Consider the following 16,400-nt stretch of genomic DNA (forward strand, 5'->3'; position numbering starts at 1 on the left):
ATCCCAGCAATCAGGAGGCAGAGGCAGGCGGATCTCTGAGTTCAAGGCCAGCCTGGTCTACAGAGTGAGTTCCAGGACAGCCAGGGCCACACAGAGAAACTCTGTCTCAAAAAACCAATACAGAAAACAAAGGGAAAAAGAAGCGTCATCAGAGCTTTCCAACTGTTGCCCGAGGACTATTTTCAGTTCATACGGAAAAAAACAAACAAACAAAGTTCCGTTTTCTTTCATTTTCCATCCATTGTTTATAACATGCATGTGTCATTTCTGTCATTTTGTAGACCTACCAAGATCAGCTGTCAGGATCTTAAGCAACATGACATTCCTTTTCGTGAGTCTGTCGTACACAGCCGAGAGTGCCATTGTCACGGCTTTCATTACCTTCATCCCCAAGTTCATCGAGTCACAGTTTGGTATCCCAGCTTCCAATGCCAGCATCTACACTGGTAAGGCACTGCCACAGGGCTAAACACGGTCACTGTGTCCACAGACGGCAATGGAGTGAGTGGGGAGGAAGGCCAGGCTCATACCCAGTGCTCACCAAGTGCACTGCCAGCTCCGGCTGCCCCTGAGCTGGTGAGGAAGGCCAGGATGTGCTTTCTAAGATTCTGATTTTGTTCGTGTGATATTTTCAAAACTGTATTTTGAAAAAGTAGACTATTGCGTAGTTATGCTTTTTGTGGACTCCAGTCAAAAAAATAAAATAAGCAACGAGATTCACATTTAGATTAATGTTGATCTTGTGGATTAACACTGATCTTAAAATGTTAAGTGAAGTTAATGATGTAAAATCCAGCTTAGTTCCATGGTATCAGGATTTTCTATTCATAAACCCGAGTAGATTTCAATAGAATTACTGGAGATGCATGACATGTAAAGGGATGTTTCATGTACTTTATTTTAGATGTTTTATGTCTAATCAAGCCTTGAAAGTCTTTGAGATGTGTTTCTTGTAGAATTTGGCACTCAAACCTTATTCGGTAATGCGGGAAAACTAATTCTCAGCTATTAGGGGAATTACAGTGTTATGTAATATTCTAAATAAATACTTCCTTAGTGATAGTCATCAATTGACCAATGACTCTATCTGTAGAACGCTTAATTTTGCAGCAAAGGATAATTAAATATTTTTGAATAACAGTAGATTTTCACATAGCTTGGTTTCCTACCGTATCCTATTTCTACAATTAAACCCAGTAAGCTTGAACTACCTAAAAATGAACAGAAAAAAATATCACTGTAAAAAGAGAAGCTGATTTGAAATATCTGTTTGCTTGTCTGGTAATCACTCTGCTTCACCTTGTGTATAGAAAGGCATAAAAATTGGTTGTGTCCATGGTTGTAAATTGCTTAATACATAATATACAGCTGTGGACCGCTATAATTTGTGAATTAAAATGTGGTTTGCTCTCTCTTGCTTTCAAAACTGCTTTTCTGGGTCAATGTGACATCCACAGATCATGTTTCAGCTTGGCTAACAGAAAATGGAAGCCCCTTATTCTTAGTTCAACTCTCCCATTGGCCTTCGCTGATGGGCAGGGGAACCCCGAACCCTGGGACAAGATTCAAAGTGAAGAGACTCTACCATTTCCTAAGCTAAGTTTCAGTATGAAAAGGTGTGACTGGGAAGAAGGTTCTTAGCCAAATCTGGGGCTTGCTGTGTTAAAGGAAGTGCTACAGGGTTCTCCCTACACCTTCTTTTTCAGCCACCTTCCCTGTCTCAGCATGCACTATAAGACCCCCAGAGGGACGTACAGACCATTCCTCCAGGCTTATTTGACTATGAAACTCAACCTTTCATTTACTCATCATGATAGGGTATCATTGTTATTTATTTGTGTGTATATGTGTATGTGGGAGACATTGTCTCAGTATTTTAGTTCATATATTTTGAAACTGATCTCACTATGCAGCTTAGGATAGCCCGGAGCTTGTGATCCCACTGCCTCAGCCTCTATGTGCGGAGATTATCAATGTGAGCCGTCACGTCTCACAGAAACCTATCTTTCCAATGAACAGTTTTCCTGTGGTAAAATGCAGCTGTTCAATCCTGTGTGTCCCTATTCCCGCCACACTAGAAAGTCCAGAGCTGTCTAGGCCATCCCAAGCCCCTCCACATGTACAGTTTTCACTTCAGGGCTCCAGGGCAGATTGCAGGTGAAGTGAATTAGATGTGGACTGATACGGCCATCTCTCTAGTCCAGGTAGAGAAGAGGCTAGTAGACAATTCTTTGAGGAAAACTGGAGGAAGTAGTTCAGTAGGATCTGGAGGGTTGGGTGTGGAGCGCCCCAGCCGCAGAGCAGATACACTTGTCTAAACGAGGCCAACTCACAGAGGCTGTTTCTCCCTAAGCCATGCTGTAACTCCAGGATGAGAGGAGGCAGGTGACTGAGTACAATTCCTCCTGGTCGTGGCATCCGTCAGGATCCATCCTCTGTCACCAGTGTCTCTGTTTCAGAACATGGCCAGTCTTCTCAGTGTCATGGCCTCCCGTGCTTCCCGATGGTTCGGGAACTCTCTCTTGACTATTGTTGTTTGATTCATAGACAAGAAGTAAATCCAACAACAATTCAGGTTGGGCAAGAGCAGAGGGTGCCTCATGAAGTTACAGTGAGATTAAATGCATAATAATTTCCTTAAAACTCTTCTTGGCCTTTTGCCTTGTCATAAATCAGTTCCTTCTTATCCTCTGAACACAGACTTTAATTTTTTAAAAAGACTTGGAGAATTTCTTTTGTCCTCCGAAGCCTTTCCTATACATGCAGATTGAAGTGCAATAAAAAGGTTTTTACAATAGTGTTAATTTCTTCACTGACAACATTTTTGAATTTAAATGATCTTTTCATTTTTATGAATTGGGCATCATGCATGCTGGAATGTCCTCCACCAGTGAGCTACACCCTAGATTTAGCATTTATTTTTGAAAAATTATTTGGATAATCATCTCAGATCAAGCAATTTTGTGTGTTGTTAATGGGTCAAAAACTGTCCCAGACACAGGCCAGAAGCTGGTCTGTGAACACTGGCTTGTTTATGTTGTCTATCTACACCAGCACTGTCTATGCTGTGTGCCGTGGAGAGGGCATGGAATTATAAAGAACCAAACCAGGGTTCCCTGGCCTATGGATCTGACAGCAGAGACAAGGCTTATGAAATAAGTTAGGAAAGGCTGCTCCGGAATTGATTGTACAGAATGGTAGCTATAATTAACAGTTACTATATACCTGATATTGCTCAAAGGAAAATTTATATGTTCTCATTGCAAGAGAACACCATGGGATGGTGGATATGCTGTTTTATTTAATAATTATACAATATATACACATATGGGCTCATCACATTGTACCCCATACATTTTTGTCAATTAAAATTAAATAATTAAAAATAGACACCCACTCAGGCTGCTTTGATAATAGAAAATTTTGGCTCCAGAGATTATTTTGGATAGTAAGATAATGGTGTTTGAGTTATTTTCATGGCAAAAATACCTTTTCTTTCTTTCTTTCTTTCTTTCTTTCTTTCTTTCTTTCTTTCTTTCTTTCTTTCTTTCTTTCTTTTTTTCTGAGACAGGGTTTCTTTGTGTAGCTTTGGTGCCTTTCTTGGAACTCACTCTGTAGCCCAGGCTGGCCTCAAACTCCCAGAGATCTGCCTGCCTTTGCCTCCTCAGTGCTGGGATTAAAAGTGTGCACCACCACTGCCTGGCGGCAAAAATATCTTTAACCAAACTATCTATCTATCTGTTATCCATCCATCTATTTATCTACCTACCTACCTATCTACCATTATCTATCTATCTATCTATCTATCTATCTATCTATCTATCTATCTATCTATCTATCTATTATCCTCTCTATCTCTTTCTCTGTCTCTGACTCTGTCTCTCTCTGTCTCTGTCTCTCTCAACAGTCAAAAGTGTCTATTTGGAGTCAGAGGAGCAGAATGAGTGAGTCAGAATGATGGAGGATGGGGGAGGGGATGAGATAAGGCTGGTTCTAGTGGGAAAAAATAAGAAAGAAAGAAAATCAGAGCAGTTCATGGGAAGGTTAAACAGAGGAGCCAGGCAGGCAGATATGGGGTGATCTTTGGCATTGGGGCCTGGAAGTTTTCTCAGGCAGCATCAGCACTACTTAACTTCACATTAGTCACCCTGAGGACTCCTGTGTTCACGTGGAGATGATGACTTCAGTCCCTGATGAGGGAGGGTGTCAGCACAACACTGCACTCAGTCTGTACCAATCCTGTGTGGATATCCAGCCGGTCTGTGCCTCAGGGCCCACTTTCTATGTACTCAGTCTCTTTGCTAACCCAATTAGAGTACGTGGCTTGAATAAAATATTATGAAGTTGATGTTTTGGTGAGAAGAGTCATGAAGTATCAGTTGGACAGTCCTGTCTTTACTGGTCTCTGGCTGTGTGACCTTGGGCAGACCATTCACTTCCTCTCAGAGCAGGATGATCTCTTTTGTGTCAAGAGGATCAAGTGAAATACTGAAGCTCTGCAGCTAGGTAACTGCAAACAGGTTCACAAACATCAGTGGAAACTTACAACTCAGGCATGGTATAGGAAAGCAAATGACCACTTGCCGACTGCCTCTTACACTTACAATTCTGTATGTAGGTTGGAAAGGTCTGAGATGGGTTTGGGGATTTAGCTCAGTAGTAGAGCGCTTGCCTAGTAAGTGCATGGTCCTGGGTTTGGTCCTCAGCTCTGGGGGGTGAGGGTGGGCAAAAGGTCTGAGATGGAAAATAGGTGACAATGATTATGAAATCTCTGTTGACATCTATTGATTTTTTTCCCCTTGTAAAAGAATTTTAAATGATTTTTAAAGTTAGCATAAAAAAGTAATGGGTTCTGTTGTGGCATTTTCATTTATGTGTCATCATGCTTGGTTCTAATTTGCCATTCTCTCCCACTACTGTCCCCAAGCGTTTCTCCATCCTCCTGGATCCTCCTTTTGCTGGTGACTTTCCTCTTAATAGTCTCCTCACTTCCTGGTCCAACCCCGAGAGTTCTTCCTTCTTTCTAGAAAAGTTTCTGCACCCTGATAAGCCTCTCTGCTTACGCAGCAATCCAAATCTGATCAAATCAGCCCATATTAGAAAAAGCCCCAGGTTAATGGGGTAAAGTGTTCCCAGGTGATTCTCCAGCTCCCCTAGAGAGGACACAGGGATGAGAGACCGAAACACCACATGTCTGTTTTCTGGGGTGCAGTTTAAATACCTTGTGGGAGTGGTCTTGAGCATCTTTGGGGGAGGAGTCATGTTTGGTGGGGCAGGGTCTGGACAGAGAGCTGGGGCTTCCACCAAAACATTCCAGATTCTTTGGGTATATGGATGCCAGGGTTGCCAGGGGTGAGGTGGACCTTCCACCAGAACATCTCTCATGGTCTCCCTTCTCATCTCATGACTTAGACATGACATTGCTTTCAAAGTATGAGACACTAAGCATTTTCATATGAAATGGCATCGTTTAGTCCACGTAATTAAAGCCTATTCTGTATGGTATTGTTAATTATGCCCATTTTTTTCAAAGGAGGAGACAGCATCTGGGAGGCTTAACTAACCCCTTCAAGGCAAATAAATGCTGGAGTTGTGCGTTTCTGGAGACTATAGTTATCATTCTATTGTCTTAACTGAAACAGTAGGAGAGGCACATGTTATTGTCTCTGAGCTCATCCAGTTTTTCACTATTCTGACGTGTTCTGTGGGTGTTTTACTTCTGTAGCATTCTGCGGGAGCCCTTGCTGCTGAACTGGTCAGTGGCATTTGTTTTGTGACCTTTCTGTGTCACCTTTGCCTGGGACTCTGCCCTTAGGTATACAGAGTGACAGACAGTTAGACACAAATGCATGTCACACAGAGCCTTGCAGAACTGTTTTGTCTGTTCAGTCTAGAATAATCCAATCCTCTTAGGCTTAGGTTAGGATGTGATTTTTTTTTTTTTAAACTTAGCTATGAATCTTAGTTACTGAATTGCAGTTTTGTGGCTGAAACGTAAGGCGGTGTCCCAGAACTTAGAGCATGGCTTTGACAATCGTCACATCTTAGAGGCAGGAGCAGTGTGAACCTGTTTTGACTTATATCATCCTTCTGTGTGCAATTGCAGTAGATAGTTAAAAATTCAGTTTGACAGTAGTTTTATAAACATTGGCAGAGAATAGATATTCTTTTTAACGCTGATGTTACGTTTTAAATACAAATAGAGTGTGTATAGCACCAGAATCCTTTCCATTTCCAAAGTTAGGCAATGGCATTGAGACCCTTGCTGGTCCCACTCAGGAACCCCTGCACACAAGAGAAGGAAGAGATAGTGTTTACAGAACAGCTCTCGCGCTCTCTCGCTCTCTCTCTCTCTCTCTCTCTCTCTTTGAGCTGAGGACCGAACCCAGGGCCTTGTGCTTGCTAGGCAAGCGCTCTACCACTGAGCTACATCCCCAACCCCAGAACAACTTTCTGTAGCAGCTGTTAGAGTCTGTCCACTAAGAACGCTTTAGTCTGTCTTGAAAAGAATATGGGCTGTCAGAAACTATAATGGACAATTTTAGGTTCTCCGTCTTTTGAGTAGAGAGATGTTCATGACATCAAGATGTATTCTCTTTAGTGCTCAAGAAAAAAATTTAATTTAAATTTTGTTATTATTCTTTAGTGTGTGTGTGTGTGTGTGTGTGTGTGAGACTATGGATGTATGCATATCATGATTCATGTGTGGAAGTTATTGGACAACGTTTTGGAGTTGGTTCTTTCCTTCCATCTTTATGTGAGTTTGGGGGCTTGAACTCAGGCCGATCCTGAGTTAGGCTTGCTTAGCAAGTGCTTTTACCCACTGAGCCATCTCACTGGCTTCAGGAGGTTTTTGTAAAAGGTCATAGTGGAAAATACTAAGATATTCATTTTCTTCACTTTCTCAGGAGTCAGTTAACTGAGGAAATGTTTGGATGCTTACCACTTGGCAGGTCATGTGACAGGCCATGTGGCAGATACTTAGCTGGTGTACAGAGGATGGCAGTTAAACAGGTGTTGCTTGCTAGACGTGACTCAGCAGACCCGAGTGGTGTGCAGACATGGTCATGCTGTCTGGAAGGAAGGATGGGGACAGTGGTAAGGAATGTGCCCCTGGCAGCCCCTCCTGCTGCATAATAAAAGACTGTCCCCACTTTCTCCCATCAAGCACCATTGACATCTGCATGGAACATCTGGCAACCAGAGTCCAAAGTGGTATCTTGACTGAAGTATTCTATGTTTTTAAAAGTACTCATTGAATTCTGAAATATTTTAAATTTCTATATTTTGTCACCCAGGGCCCTTCTATACAATAAGCTTCAACAACAGAGCTCTCCAGGGATCTTAGGAAGTCGGGGCTTATTTTTACCAGTATAAAGCGTTGTCAAACTAGTATAAATGGTGTGAAAATTCATCAGACCGGTGACCATACAGCCGGCCTGTGGGAGGCAGTGTTGCATTTCATTGGCCAGGTAGCAAACAGAAACAGTAAAGGAACAGAGTCCCAATGTCCCCTCCAAGGGCACACTGCACTGCTCTGCCCTCCTTCTACTGGGCTCCATATCTTTAAAGTTCTGCCCCCTCCCACTACCAGCACAGATTGGGAACCATGCCTTCAATATATGAACATCTGGAGAATATTCAAGACACAAACCACAGCAGACACGTTGATCTGCCTGGACTTGGAGCCCATTTCCGCTGAGTCTATTTTATAGAAAACAGTAACATGAGCTGGAATGAACTCTATAATTTTTTTTCCTTTAAAATTTTAGGTGATTGGGGTTGAGGATTTAGCTCAGTGGTAGAGTGCTTGCCTAGCAAGTACAAGGCCCTGGGTTCGGTCCTCAGCTCTGAATAAACAAAACAAAACAAAACAAAACAAAACAAAACAAAACAACAACAACAACAACAACAACAACAACAACAACAAACATTTAGGTGAAATACGTTTCCTAAAGCCACCAGATAAACAATTTGTGGTCATTTCCTCACACATTTCTCAGAAAGTTATATTGCTAACTTACAGGGCAATTTATTTACTGATTCATCACTCTGGCCTTGATCGTAATGTCACTACCCACATGCTGTGGCTGTGACTAGCTATCCTTTGCTGTGGGTGTTCCCCTGTCATCCAGAGACCCCATCTGGATCCTGTTAAACACTCCCACTGTAAAAAAGTGAGTGTCATCCCTGGGATTTCTGTAATGATATGTGAGATCATCTTATTCTCACATATTTGGCATATAATATATGCTCAACAAAACTATTTTTCTTCTATTTCTATTCTGCCATTTTTGTTATATTTAAATTTCCTTTAAAAGGCATCATTGGATTTTCTAATTTCAAACAATGATACTAATCTAATTTAAAGTAGTAGATTTAAAGTTTTTGACACAAGGTCTCACTATGTAGTCCTGGATAGCTTGGTACTTCTATGGTCCAAGCTAGTGTCATACTGAGGGCAATCCTCTTGCCTCAACTTCCTGAGTGCTATAGTGTCTGGCCTTTGTAGATGTTTTTAAAAATCTTACCCCAGCCAAGGCAGGAAGATGCACATGCAAATTAAGGCTGGAAAAGGGAAGTGTTTTAATCTTTTACACATGCCAGGGAGTGATTTCAGTCCTTTGCCTGAAGATGACTGAAATCTTTCTTAAAAAGATTTTTAAAATTTTGATTTATGTTTATGGGTGTTTTGGATACTTGTTTGTCTATGCACCATGCGTACCTGGTGTCCATGGTGGTCGGAAGAGGCATCTCATCCCCTGAAACTGGAGTTACAAATGATTATGAACCACCATGTGGGTGCTGGGAATTGAACCCAGGTCCTCTGGAAGAGCAGCCAGTGCTCTTAACTGCTGAGTCGTCACTCCAGCTTTTATTTGTTTTTTGATCTTGGTCTTCAGAGTGGATCAGCAGACACTATCACTGGTTGGAGACAGCAAGGAATTTGTGGAGGGATGCTTACAGTGAATCATGCTTCTCTCCTGTGTCTCTTTGATTGCTCTCCATTAGGTGGTCAGGGCAGCATCCAGGGTGGCTGGATGTTACCAATTTAACCTCTCTCTCTCTCTCTCTCTCTCTCTCTCTCTCTCTCTCTTTCTCTCTCTCTCTCTCTCTCTGTGTGTGTGTGTGTGTGTGTGTGTGTGTGTGTGTGTGTGTGTACTCCTTTCTCTTTATTACTAAATGTTGGAGTCAAAGCTTACACTGCAAGCAAATTCATACAGTGACCAGTAAATTAAAATAACATGGCTGTGGAAGCTCATGGCTTTCCGTGTTTGATGTGCTCTGATCACATTGCAGCTGCTCCTCATTCTAAGTCTCCAGCTGTCTAACCACTGGGCACCAAGCATCCCTTCCACAACCCCAGTGCCCTTCACAGTCTCTGGCATGACAAAGATAACCTGGGGTCTGTTAGGTGTCTTCAAGGAATCGTGGTCCCTTTTAAAGAAAGTGTATTTGGAAACCACCATCTATCTGGACAGGAAGTCTGCTCCTTGCTACAAGGTTGTTATTATATATATATATATATATATATATATATATATATATATATATATATATATATATATGCAAAGAGAAAAGAGCTGGGGATGTGGCTCAGATTTTAGAGTGCTTTCTCTGGATTCAGTCTCCAGTATTGTATAAAATGAGTGTGGTGGCCCATGCTTGTATTACTGTGCCTTAGATTTCACAATGACAGCGCAGGGATCAGAAGTTCAAGGTCAGCGTGGGATATACACCCTATCCCCAAACAATGGCAGAAAAGAAGAGATGGAATCATGGTATTTGCCCGTCTACTTTGAGGTTATTGATGGTTATTCTTTGACTTCTTTGAAACCCATGCTGGTTAATGCTGTCCACTCAAAGGATCTAGAATCAGGCAGGAGATAAACCTCTGGGCAGACTTGTGAGGGGTTCTTGAAATTAGAGTCATTGTGGGAGGAGGGCTCACCATAATTAACTTGGGCAGCACCATTCCTTGCATTGGGATCCTGGACTGATTAAAGGGAGAAAGTGAGCCAGTCATGAGCATGGTGAATGTGTGAGCAGCTGCCACAGGCTCCTGCCCCATGACTTCCCTGCCACAGTGAACTGTACCCTCAAGTTGTGAGCCAGCAAAACCCCTTCCTCACGTTGATTTTTGTCAGACATTTCATCACAGCAATTATTAAATACAGTATTATACTGTATATAACATATACACAGTATTATATAATAATGCAGTATTATATAATATATATGGTATTATATTAGTTAATATAGTATTATACTGCAATGCCTTTCCTCTATGCTGAAAATCACTTTCCCTAATGACTTTATCTAAGTGTGTGTTCACACCCACATGTGCACACTATGTCATAGTTCAAGCACCAACTCTCAGTACCATCAACACTGGAAAACCAGCTGAAGCTTTGGGGCTCCTGCAGTTATTTGGATTCTGATGCTCTTCCCATGGATGCAGAACATACTGTGTCTTAATTTTGCTTGAAATATTCCTGCTTTGGTTATGTCTCACATGTTGTGAGTCTATTTGTTTCTAGTTTTAAAAGATGACATTCTTTTCATGTTTTAAATTGCAGAAAATATTGAATGATTTAAAAATCCAAGCCATGCAACGAAGTCCATTCTGAGATGCTTCAGGTCTAGCCTGGTTCCCTTCAATTCTTCCCTCCCTCAGAAGCAATTTTTACTGGGTTAGCCTTCTTTTGTTTCTGCTTGAATACATAGATTTACCTATATATTATTAATAAACATGCATACATGTACTACAATACATACATCAATTTTATTTATTTTTAATTAAAAGAATTTTTTGAGACAGGCTTTCCTCTGTGTAACTCTGGCTGTCCTGGAACCCACTTTGTGATCAGGCTGGCCACAAACTTACAGAGATCCACCTGCCTCAACCTGCCAAGTGCTGGGATTAAAGGCGTGTACCACCACTGCCTGACTACTTTTTAATTTTTGAGATTATGATATAATTACATTATTTCCTTTTCCTTTCCCTCACTTCAAAAGCTCCTTCCTCCCCTCCTTGATCTCTTTCAAATTCATGGCCTCTTTATTCACTAAGTGTTGTTACATGTGCATATATGTAATATATAATTATACAAATGTATATATATTCACTCCTAACTATAAACTGTTCAGTCTGTATACTGTTAGTATTGCGCACATGTATGTTTTCAGGTCTGACCATTTGTTATTGAATGATCGACAGGCGTGCTCTTTCCTGGGAAGTCTCTTTCTCCCACTCTCAGCATTCTTTAGCTGCCTGTAGCTCTCTGAGCAGGGCTGGGACCCCATGAGCTTTCGCTATCCACTTCGGCATGCCTACTAGTATCATCCTTGTTCAGTTTAGGTTTAGGTAGCCATGCTCGTGAGACTTTATGGGTACAGCTTAGGACATTACTAGGAGGTACCGTCTCATAGCACACTCCTCAGGTCTTTCTGCCTCTTTTTCCACAATGTTGCCTGAATTCTAGGAGTTGTTCTGTAGATGTTTCAGTTGGGATTGTGCTCCACCACTCTGCATTTTGATTGGTTGTGGTTTTATGTAGTGGTATCTATTGCAAAGAGGAGTTTCCTTTATGAGATGGAGGACTACACTTATCTGGGGTTATAAGGCCAACATTTAGAATGTAGTTAGGAATTATGTTGTTTTGGTGATGTGGTAGGTATAGGGTCTCCTCCAAGACCCATCACTTCACTAGCTCTGGGTAGTTAGCTATGTTTCCGGTACCAAGGAATGGTTTCCTTCTTGTGGAGCAAGCCTAGAGTCCAAGCAGAGAGTTGTTGGTTATTGCTGAAGTATGCATGCTACTCTTGCACCCTTGGAGTTGTGCCCTGCTGGTCCTTGGTGTGGATCATAGGGGTCATAGCTCTGTGGGACTGTTGGTTGCTTCCCTCCTTTGGAAGCTTGAACATGTGTGATTCTTTGACACTTACGTTAGCATATGAAGTACTGGGTTTCACTAGGACATTTTCATACACTCATTATTTGACTTTGTTTTTATCCACTCTGTCCACACTCCCCTTTCCCATCCCCTCTGTCCCCCTCTTTATGGGCCCCCCACATGTCCTCCCCTTCTGATTCTATTTTTCCTCTCTCCCTCCCCTTAGGGTCTCTGTCCCTCTTCTCATGGTCTGCTTTCTGCTTTCATCAAGCACACACAGAAGAGTAAAGTGAGAGAGGAGGTAGAGGATGGAGTGTAATATCCCAGTTAGAGGCAAGTAAAGAAGGAAGCAGGAGCTCAGTTAAACATTCATAGCCTACAAAGTGTTGGCCTTCCAGCCCATTCCACCATCTCTCATTTCCTCAGAAGTGATTGCTGTTAACACATAAAAGTCATGTCCAAAGCTCATGAATACCTTGGCTCTTAAGTGTAGACAAGAAATGCTTATTACCATACAGACAGGAAATACCTTACTCTTTTTATATAAATAATAAAACACACAATAAGCCATAATTAGAAGGTGAAGCAAAGTACTTTTGTAACCTGAACCATCGTAGGGTGGACCACAGAAAAATCTCTCTGCTGGCAGGCTCAGTTTCTTGCTTGGGGTGTTTATTTCCATCAGCCAGAGGCAAAGCGAAGCTATGTTGCTGTTAGAACAATTAGGTTTCAGCCTAACGGATTCTTCAAGTCATTGTACTGAAAGTCCTCTCATACTCTATTCACAGAAAGATGGATATTATTGTGTCTTGACTTAAGTGACTTTTGGCAGCATTATAGGTGTAGATTTCTCTTGCAGGGCACTTAGTATATATTTGTTTTATATAGAATAGGAGTAACATCTTCTTTAAAATTATTTAAATATATACTATTAAATACTAAATTCTTCAGGGGATACAAAAAAGTTGACTAGATACTGCTGCTGTGGCATGGATTTTTTTTTTAAATGAGATAGCTTCTATTATGTAGCCCTGGCTGACCTGGAACTTGCTTTGTACCATCGCCCACAGCAATGATATAAACATATTTAACCTTTTTATCATAGCATTTATTTTTCCATAAATAACTACATGATTGAAAATAGTAACTTGTAAGTTTTGAAGGGAATATTTAGTGACAGGTAGAAAATTAGTCTAAAATCCTTTTGTTTCTGAGATAAATAGAATTTAGAAGACTTGATTGTGCATCAAGTTTCTACAGATAAAAATATTTTTCTCTCACTAATAAAATTGAATACATATTCTTAGAGAAAACAACAGCTTAAATGCTTGGAAAATATCATCAACAGAATGAACAAAACTTCATGATATAAACAGGTGGTAATGTAAGTGCAAGGCTCCTGGGATGCAGAAAACATCCTGGATTTATAGTTGTAACCCTGGAAAGTCAGATGTGTAGCCTGTAATCTTAGCACCAGGGAGGTTGAGGCAGGAGGCTCCCAAGCTTCAGGTCAGTCTGGGCTGACACAGATCCTGTCCCCCCCCCCCACCCCTCAGAACATTCGATAGTCTAGCTGTGGTATTAATGAGCTATTGAAGGAAGAGTTTTGTGCCCTGTTCAGCCTGGTGCATGTTTTTCTGAAGCAAACTTTATCAGTATGCAGTTCTGCCCCCATGGACACATGCCCATCACTGCTTTAGCTCTACAGCAGCAGAGACAGATAGCAAAGCACACATCTGGCATCCTGTGTCCTGCGCTAGAAGAAAGAAGAGTAGTTCTTGGACAGGAAATGATCTTTCCCATAGCTTCCTTCCACATTCTATGATAATAACCAACCAATCAACAAACAAGTATGACAAGCTGGAGAGATGACTCCACAGTTAAGAACACTGGCTGCTCTTCCAAAGGACCTAGGTTTGATTCTAAGCACCTACATGGTGGCTCACAGCTATCTGTAACTCCAGGTCCATGGGGTCCTATGCCCTCTTCTGGCCTCTGAGGGCAACACATGCACATGGTTCACAGGTATTCATGCAGGCAGAGCATCATCATCATCATCATCATCATCATCATCATCATCATCATCACCATAATAATAACTGAACAATAAGAACCAATAGTCAACAAATTAAAAGAATAAAATAATCCCGAGCCAGTTCCTCTGATGTAGAATTGGTTTTGCAAAGGTCGAACACTGAAGATAAGGATCTGTCTTGTTTGGTCCAAGAGGCAGAAACCTGGTACACGCCTTTAATCCTAGCACTTGGGGAGGCAGAGGCAGACAAATCTCTGAGTTCAAGTCCACTCTGGTCTACAGAGCGAGATCCAGGTCAGCAAGGGCCACACAGAGAAATCCTGTTTCAAAAACCAACCAACCAAACAACCCCCAATCCCTATCCCCCCCCCCAAAAAAAAACCCAGAACCAAACAGTACAGTGTATAGCCACTGGGTCTGATTTTTTCCCCATCCGTTACTGCCTCGCTCAGAGTTCTTATGTTTTCTGGTTTAGATTGTTTCATTAGAACAAAGAAAGATGAATGATTTTTGAGGTTCCTTTAAGTTATAAAATTTTCTGAGTTTTGGTACCTCTGGATTCTCTTCATGGATAGATAAGATCAGTATATACATGAGGAGTGACTTAATCCTCATGAACACTGAGGTAAGATCAGTGTGTAAGTGTGTAAGTGAGGAGTGACTTAATCCTCGTGAACACTGCCCTCCCCTCGTTCCTTGGCTCAAATGACCTTGTCAGTAAGACTTCACCCTGTTTAGAATGCTGCTGCTCCACACTCTGTATTTCTCTTACTGTGCCGAGAATAATTACATGTAATTTTTTTTCACCTTCTATCACTTGGGATAATTTGCCTAGGTATTAATTTATTGTTTTGTCACAGCAAACTGTAAAGTCAACATGGGCAAGAAGTCTTGCTGGTTTTATTCACTGTGTGTCTCCAGTTTAAAATAGTTCCTGTTATATAGCTTGATAAAGGATTTCTAGTAAATATTTGAATTTTAATGATTTATCAAATTTATTAAGTGACTAAATTAAAAATTACATTCCTGTAAGTTTCCCAAAAGTTATACTTAATAATATTCTTGCAAACAATGCGGCAAATATTTTTTTTGGTTAAAGTTTTGCTTAGATAGTTTAGAGATTAAAGACAGACTGTGATAAAGGGATTCTGTGGAAGAACACAGCTAACATGCCTTGTTGTCACTGATGGACACCTTCCTCCTAAGAGCAGGACAGACAGATAAATGCATGCCTGCTACTTTCCTATTGTGCAAGATCCTAGTGAGGCCACTGTGTAGGAGAAGGAAATAAAGGCCATTCAGATCAGTCAGGGAGAATGAAAAGGGCTTCTCTTCACAGGTTACGTGTTTTTCATGGAGAAAATCCCAAGACATCCATTAGAAAAACTACTCTAATTGTGCTACTGAGTGTGCTCAGTGGCAAGATAGAAGATAAATATACCACAACCAACTGTAATTTTACACACCCACAACAATCCCAAAACAAACTAAGGAAATGGTTCTTAGAAAAAATATTCAACAAATTTGTGCAAAGCTTGTATTGGGAAAGCTATAAAATATTGTTTAGGAAAGTGCTTGTCAGAGGAAGGATTTCATCTCGGTAGAGAAGTAGCTAAAAAAGATTGTCATGCAAAATGATGACTACTGTCCACCATAGTTACAACAATACATCAGATTCTGAAAGTTGTGGGGTAGACTTTGTGTGCTTACCATAAAATGGTACGTATTGAATGATGCATGTTAATTAGCTTAATGTAGCCATCGAACAGAATATACATATTTCAAGAAACATGCTATTCATGATGCATGTATACAACTTAGTCAACTAGATGATTAATGAGTGTTTAAGAATGAAAGAAACTACAGCTCAGGAGAAATACACTTTAAATTCAAGGACTGGAAGAATTGGTATTTTCAGGTGTTAATACTCCTGAAATTGACTGATAGATTCAATGCAAACTACATCAAAGCCTCCTAATAGTCAAAATGGTATGGTAGTATGGGCTTAGAGAAGATGGACACATTAAGGGATAGAATTGAGAACCCGGAAATAAGCTCACATACTTATGATCAGTAGATTACTTCCATGTGTGTTCATGTGTGTGTCGGCTAGAGGTCGATTTTTTTTGCTGTGTATTTTCCTTGATCATTCTCCACTTTATTTACTAAGGCAAGGTCTCCTGCTGAACCTCGAGCTTGCTGATTGGATAGTCTAGCTCAGTGGCCAAACAAGAAATGCAACTTATGGCCACATTAAGATATTATACATGAATTCTCATGACAGTATTATTCACAATATCCCCAGTGTGGACATAACCCCAGAAGTCCATCACCCGATGCATGAATAAAGAACAAGGTATGAATACAATACAGTTTGGCCCTAAGCAGAAATAAAGAAGGAAGCCATGTTCTAACATGGACAAGACTTGAAAACATGCAAAGTGGCAAGAGACTGGGGCATGTATTGT

The 16,400-nt window shown here is 41.0% G+C and overlaps 1 protein-coding gene across 1 annotated transcript in view; it reads left to right on the forward strand.

The window, feature by feature from the left end:
- Slco5a1 (solute carrier organic anion transporter family member 5A1) overlaps nt 1–16,400 on the forward strand; it is a 157,994-nt gene that overhangs the window by 88,597 nt on the left and 52,997 nt on the right. The window contains exon 4 of the mRNA XM_036178530.1: nt 282–446. Coding sequence (XP_036034423.1) covers nt 282–446 — 165 coding nt within the window. The remainder of the gene's footprint in view (nt 1–281; nt 447–16,400) is intronic.

Source organism: Onychomys torridus, chromosome 2 (genome assembly GCF_903995425.1).
Source record: "Onychomys torridus chromosome 2, mOncTor1.1, whole genome shotgun sequence".
Taxonomy (NCBI): Eukaryota; Metazoa; Chordata; class Mammalia; order Rodentia; family Cricetidae; genus Onychomys; species Onychomys torridus.